At 35.2% G+C, this 6,925-nt stretch overlaps 1 protein-coding gene across 2 annotated transcripts; it reads left to right on the forward strand.

Moving 5' to 3' along the window:
• The first annotated feature begins 659 nt into the window (after positions 1-659).
• Positions 660-6,420, forward strand: LOC108761722 (uncharacterized). 2 transcript variants are annotated; one of them, XM_018508427.1, is made up of 4 exons: positions 660-690; positions 2,053-2,646; positions 3,747-3,933; positions 4,785-6,420. In XM_018508427.1, exons 1-4 carry the CDS (start codon positions 676-678, stop codon positions 5,033-5,035), a joined length of 1,047 nt encoding a protein of 348 aa, XP_018363929.1. In that variant the 5' UTR covers positions 660-675; the 3' UTR covers positions 5,036-6,420. The 2 variants fall into 2 exon arrangements, with proteins under 2 accessions (XP_018363929.1, XP_018363930.1); XM_018508428.1 differs by having other exon boundaries at positions 3,840-3,933.
• Positions 6,421-6,925: the final 505 nt, after the last annotated feature.

Raw genomic sequence — 6,925 nt, forward strand, 5'->3', positions numbered from 1 at the left:
TATCGTAAAGGAATAAATTTGTTATCTTACATGAATATGATATTTATTTAATCCGCTCATACTTTACACGCTAAGCTATTCGATAGTCCTTTCGATACAACGCAAATGCAAAATGACAACAAAATTTTCCATATTTTATTGGTCTCTATAAGATTTCGCATGAAAGATCCTCTCGTGAAGCAGAAAAATTTTTGCACCCCTGGGGACGATCAGCATCAGCGAGATGTCCTCGCCATCGAGAGCCGTTCCGTTGAATACACGATCGAGGTAATCGAACGATAAATTAACAATAATCCGTGGTATTCTCCTCGTCGAGATCCCGGCTCAACAACCCCCTATGCAATAACGCTCGCGCGATGTTATACGCGACCCTGAAGATCGACGTATTAGGGCATAGCCGGGCGGATCCCAGCTGGAAAAAAAGCATCGTCTGGCGCTCTCTCGGGTGGAAAGTAAGCATCCGCGAAGCCGGATTCCGAAGATCGCGACCTCGAAGGAACCACTCGCATGACCAGTTCTCGCCACGGTGGTCCACGATAGCGATTTCGCGAATTTCGTCGCGGCTTTGTGGGAAGAGGAAGAAGACGCAGGAGGGCGTGGTTGCATGCGACCGCGTGCGTATATAAACGTGTCCTGGCATCGAGGATATATCGCGGTGCCGTCGATACGATCACCATGAAAAACATATTCGTAAGTGCTCGTCCGATTCTTCGCGTGGGAGGATCGCGATTCTAAGGGCGCGGTATTCATAGTCCATTCTTATTTCAAGATTGTCTTAAGTAATGTCTTAAGATGCTAATACGGCTCTGTGATTGGTTTATGACACCTTAAGACTGTTCTGAAGACGGTCTTAAATATAAGAACTACACTAGAAATAGAATCAGATTAATCGGAATTTTAATTGAAAATGGATAAATTAGAATTTTTTAGTTGAATCTATTATAATTCTAGAATTCTTGAGATAGATAATCAGAATTCTGATTGCTGTGATTAGAATCTTCTGGTTTGTTTATTTTCCACATAAATTTTTCTCAGTATACCGATTATGAATACCGGCTTACCGGGGGAAAGTCAGAAGTGAAAACACGCTTTTAAAATACGGTTTATTGCAAAAGGTTATGTTTATATTAAACATCTCAAATCTTAGCTTCAAATCATAGCTTCAAACACCTCTTAGTTCTTCAAAAATTAACAATAAATATAAAAATTCTGCAGTCATGCGAAATATAATTAATCACTTGACAGAATAATAGATCTTAAAAAAAGGGAAAAAGAGTTAAGTATTACAATATTCCAGAACAAATTTTTTTTTAATATCCAAATCTAGGCGGTATAAATATATTTCGGATTAATGCAAACCTGGCCTGAGTATTAGCCAATGCTGCTGTTCGCTTTAGTGGAGACAATGGTAAAAACCTATTAATCTAAACTATATTTATATTACTTAATCTTTCAGAAAATTTTAAGATTTTTATATTTATTGTTAATTTTTGAAAAAAAATTAAAGAATGTTTAAAACTAATGCTCGGATTTTTAAGATGGATACGAAGATTTTTTTGTAACAAATCGCATCTCACAAACGCGTTTTCACTTTTGATCCTCCCCTTGTTAAACTCATTGACTTTACTCCTGACTGCTCCAAGGTTGATACTTGGTAGTTTAACTTCGTGTGTCGAAATTATCTTTACGAAAGATTGTTCCGAGAAAATCGTCGAGAATCAATGTTTAATTTTCCTATTAAAACATTCTATTTTCTCTGTCTAGAAAAAACAATAAATTTATATTTTTTTATTTTATACAGTAAAATTATATTAAGTTAAAAATTATTTTAAAAAAATATTCTTAAACACTTATATTTCACAAATGATTCTCTTGGTACAACGGAAACTTAAACCACTCTCGTAAAGTAAATTGCCGATGCTTATCACACCGTAATATCATCTTACGATACTAATCCGTAATTCTAAACATCTAACGTTTCTCACGTATCTACGACAAGTCTCACAAACCGCAAAGCAAAGTATATGAAACATAAGTTGATCTCATTTTCAGCTTTTTATCATCTACTGTTTGATAGGCACCGGCTTTGCTAAGCCGCCGGTGTTTCTAAGCTATCAAGATAGCCTGGGTCAATACAGTTTCGGCTACAGTGCGCCAGGATCAGCCAGATCGGAGGTCAGAACGTCCAATGGTGCGACCAGAGGCACTTACAGCTACGTCGACGGAACCGGTGTCATCCAGACTGCGCAATATTTCGCCGATGGCGAGAATGGATTTCAAGTAATCGCGACGAATCTCCCGCAGGCACCGCTTCCGGTCCAAGACACACCGGAGGTGATGGCTGCGCGCACTGCACATCTTCAGGCCTTGGAACTGGCACTCAAGAGGGACGAAGAGGCTCAGCATCGTGAAGAGAATCGGGAGAATGCGCTCGAGAAGAAAATCGTGGGAGATCAAGGTGATGCGGGTCTCCATAGGAAGCTAGGACAGTTGGGAGCTACGATCACGAAAATTTCATTGAACGAAGGGGAGCGAAAAGTGTTGGAGAACGCGAAGAATATCGAGCCGAAGGACAGCGACGAGACTCTGCAAGCAATTGCTTCGAAAAGCGGCATTGACAAAGCAAGCGAGAAGAGCATGCAAAAGGTATGTCAATCATGAAATGTCAAAGACAATAGGCTTACAAAATGTAGGCTTCTGCCTATTCTCTGCAATTATATTGTGACGTTCGAGAAGCAAGAAAAAACATAAAGAAAATTCTTGCAAAATATATTGAAATATAAATATTTTTTTAATTAATAATATTTTAATAATATATATATTTCTGTTTGAAAAAACAAATTTGTAAAATATATCGAAAACTCTCCTTTTATTTTGGAATAAAATGAAATTATTAAAAATAAATTTGTTTCAGTTTGAGAGCTCTTATATAGTTTGACTCGTTTTCGAAATACGATTCCAAATATATGAGGTCTGTTCTTTTTAGCTGAAGGCATGCCTTTTGCACGGTTCATCTGACCACGTTGAACAAAAAAGAGAAAAGATAAACGATGCAAGTTCAGCTAAAAAATAGACATATTTGTTGATTATCGAAATATAAGAGGCGTTTTTTAATACATTTTGCAAATATATTCTATCATAAATGTAAATGTTGTTTAGTGAAAAATATTTATATTTTAATGTATTTTGTGTAATTTTTTATATATTTTCTGCTTTTGACATCACAATCCAAGATAGCAATAAGTAAACAAGAGAATTATAATAAACTTTTAAGGATAATTATTTAATTACACGTATTTTTTTTAACAAAATGAAAAAATTATGAAGCTATAGATTTTTTAATGTATATTTAAAAGTAATACACAAGGAGTTTGGTGGCTGTTTATAACTTGGATAAAAAATTATTTTAATAAGAAGTAGATATGTTTTTCAATAATAATTGAAATGAAATGAGAAAATTTTTATTTAAATTATCAAATTGCGTTATCAAATATAAATATTGATCTTATTGAACTTTCGTACGTACACATTTATTGTTAAACAGAACATTTCCAATTTTAGTCACTTTTTGCAGAGATTATACACTTTATTTTAAAAATACAACCTTAAACTTTTTAATAAACTTTTCGGTCCTCGTAAAAATTTTACATATTCTTAAAGCGGATGGAATGCCCAAAATAGAAAATGTTTCAAAATATTCCGCTCCAAAATTTTCGCATCGACATTTTTTGTGACATGATCTGCAGGAATTCGTTGGAAGATTATCGCAGAAAATTAAAATTATCGACGGCCCAAATATCCCAGCGATCCCATTCTACTCGCACGTGCCGCTATCTCAGGTGTCGAGACAACAGGCGGTGCCGGTATTTCGGATCTCCTATGGAAACTACGAGCTGGAGCCTTCCGTCATATCGAAGTCATCGATCACTCAAGGTCATTATGATTGTAACTCACCTTACCGTTCACTCTCTCTCTTCTGTTCTGCTTATAAATATCAAGTCGCCATGGGCTATTTTCGTTAAATACTTGAAGCTTTCTGCTCGATATAGTGCTCCATTATAATTCTATACACATCGTCGCGTTAAATAGAAAAAATACACATCTCAAAATTAGCAACTTTTTAGTAGAGCATTTTTTAAATTCTCTAAATTGGAACAATTTTAATTATTTTAGGATAGCCTTAATTAATTGGTAAAAATTTAAATTATTAAAACACTAATAATAAACTTAATTGTTAATCAGTTTAAATTAACTATTCTGAATAACTTTCTATTATAGAGTCCCATTGACTTCAGTTTTTTTAGTATAATATATTAGTCTTTAGAGTCGATTTACTTTTACTCTCTCAAAAATGCTAATCTTATGTCACTTTTTTCAATATGGTGCTATTTCTCTTAACATTATTTTATAATTTAAATTTTTTTTTATAATTTTTTTTTTAATAGCAAAGAAAGATTATAACTATGTTGTATTTTTATTATTTTCCTATCAAAAAAATTAAAAAATACAATTTTTATCAAAATTGTTTTTTCATTTATACTTTTTTTCGCCGTTCTTTCGAAGGTCGTCCCATTTCCGGGACCGAAGACCGTCTTAAGGTCACTCCTCTCCCTCTGCGATTGCGACCGGTTCGTAAACTCGTTTGTTGATACCGTAAATTGGTTTTGCAACAAATCATACCGTGCAAATTGCAGCAAATTATAAAGGGTAGAACTAGAAACGAGAGATCTTGTGAGAAAATCGACGTACAATAAAAATGATTGTCTCGCCATTCTTCTCCGCAGGCGCTTCCGGTGTAATCACGCCAGCGGCAACGGCCTTGAAGAGCGCAACGGTGATTTCGACCAAGGGAGCAGAAACGCCGAAGAAAAAGCAACTGTCGCAACGTACGACTAGTACGACCGAACAAATTCGCACCGTCAATCCTTTGTCGATCGCATCGCTGAGCGCGATTCCGCTAAGTTCCTCGCAGTCGAGCATCATCAGATATGTACCGTCGACGCCTCTCCACTATGTCACTTACAACGTTCTGTAGACATCTCAGAAATAACCTGGAAATTCGATTCACGGAAAGCTAAAAGAGTCTGATTGCATTAATTGGAATTCTGGCAGAAAATAGACAATCAGAACTTTCTGGTTGAATCTATCAGAATTCTGACTGATATGATCAGAATCTTCTGATTCATTCGTTTTCAATCAGAACTTTTTCTCAGTGGCTGGAATAAAAAGCTCAAACGATCTAAAATAATTAAATTGGATTGGGGACTCTCTTCTTTTGCGTTTGTCAAGATATTTTTATTCTTCTTTACAAAATAATGCAGGATGCTGTCGGACAATACAACGGAGTAGTACACGTATACGATCGATACTAAGGATAAAGGACAATCAAAATCAGCATCGTCGTCGCCATCGCCGCCATCGTCATGGAGATTGGTATAGCATGAGAAGTAATGTTAAGTATATAAATGAGATATTAAATAGTAAGACTTAAAGGAAAAAGATCTGGCGCAGCTCCTTACAGTCGAGTAACTGATGAGAGAGCCTGATTAAGAATCAATGTAAAATGTCCAATAATAAAATCATGAAACTACTATGTATAACAGCCGTTGCACCTACACGATATGACAATCGGGACGAAGCGTACTTTCAACATTTCAATCGTGTTCAAGAGACATCAGACAGAACGATTTGAACACTAGCGAAAAATACCGATGTGAAAATTTTACTTAAACTTCGCCTCGTGAGTTTTACATCTTTGATTGAATTGTTCCCAAAAAAACGGAGCTAGTGATTCGAAAAGGCAAACGTTATTCGCAACGCAACGCAACGTTACCTCGTTAGATGTACTCATTTTCAAAATTATGTTAAGCTCGTATCAGACTAAAGATTGAGATTCAGATTAGATTGGAGTTTGACTAATCAAAGTTCACTAAATTTGAGATTGGGCTGAGAAAAATTTCTAATCGAAAAAGAGCGAACTATAAGAAGGTTCTAATAATGTCAATCAGAAATCTGATTATCTTAACTAGAATTATCATGAACTCAACCAGAAAATTCTGATTTGTTCATTTTCAAACAATTCGAATTAATGCAACTAGACTTTTTTTCAGTTTGATTTTTCTTTTTTTTTTATTAAATTCCAATCAAATTTCAATCTCTAGTTTTATATGAGTATTAAATTTTTACGCTGATCTACTTTTACTAGCCTGAGATTTATTCCTAATTTTCTTTGCATCGTGAAAAATTGCTACGGTCACAACCGTGCATTCTTTGTGGACAATTTAAGCTCAAGATGGATCGCGCTCTGCTGTACGATTCGTTATCAGAACGAATCTCAGCGTGTTGCAGCAGTCTCGTCTGAAATTAATTGACAGCTGGTCGATTATAGCTTCGTCCGCTTCCCACGTACTTAAACCACAACAACTGAAACCGCCGATAGGTGTAGATCGCAACGGTGATTCAAATAACGAAAGCGACAGGTTGTTAATAATAGCGCTGCCCGATAACATTTAATCGATAATAATTAACGTCAACGATAATAATGACACAATAAAATTATATTAATTGCGACTTTTTTGTGTTTGAAGGAAAAGTTATAACGACGTAATTGATATTTGTGCCTCTCCACGTCCCACCGTTATCCATTTCTCTATACATAACATTCTCTTTTACATATATATTTATATATATATATAAATCTAAATTTTATAATATGTATTTATAATGTTCATATTTATATATAACACACTTGTTCTAGACGTCAAACGCATTGACTTCGAAGCTCGGATGATCGATACCTTCCGACCCTCTTCTGTTTTTTTTTTTTTTTTTTTTTTATTTTTTAGTTACTGTCTATCTGTTCATCGATCTGCGCGGTTTCTCCCTATTTTCCCGTCTCTACCTGATATATATTCGCTATGCTGCT

Source organism: Trachymyrmex cornetzi, unplaced genomic scaffold (assembly GCF_001594075.2).
Source record: "Trachymyrmex cornetzi isolate Tcor2-1 unplaced genomic scaffold, Tcor1.1 scaffold26, whole genome shotgun sequence".
Classification (NCBI taxonomy): domain Eukaryota; kingdom Metazoa; phylum Arthropoda; class Insecta; order Hymenoptera; family Formicidae; genus Trachymyrmex; species Trachymyrmex cornetzi.

What these genes read in the sequence shown, in the direction of transcription:
- LOC108761722 (XM_018508427.1), top strand. An exon ending in GCGAGAAGAGCATGCAAAAG is followed by an intron (nt 2,647 to 3,746) that starts GTATGTCAATCA and finishes CATGATCTGCAG; the next exon opens with GAATTCGTTGGAAGATTATC. An exon ending in GAAGTCATCGATCACTCAAG is followed by an intron (nt 3,934 to 4,784) that starts GTCATTATGATT and finishes TCTTCTCCGCAG; the next exon opens with GCGCTTCCGGTGTAATCACG.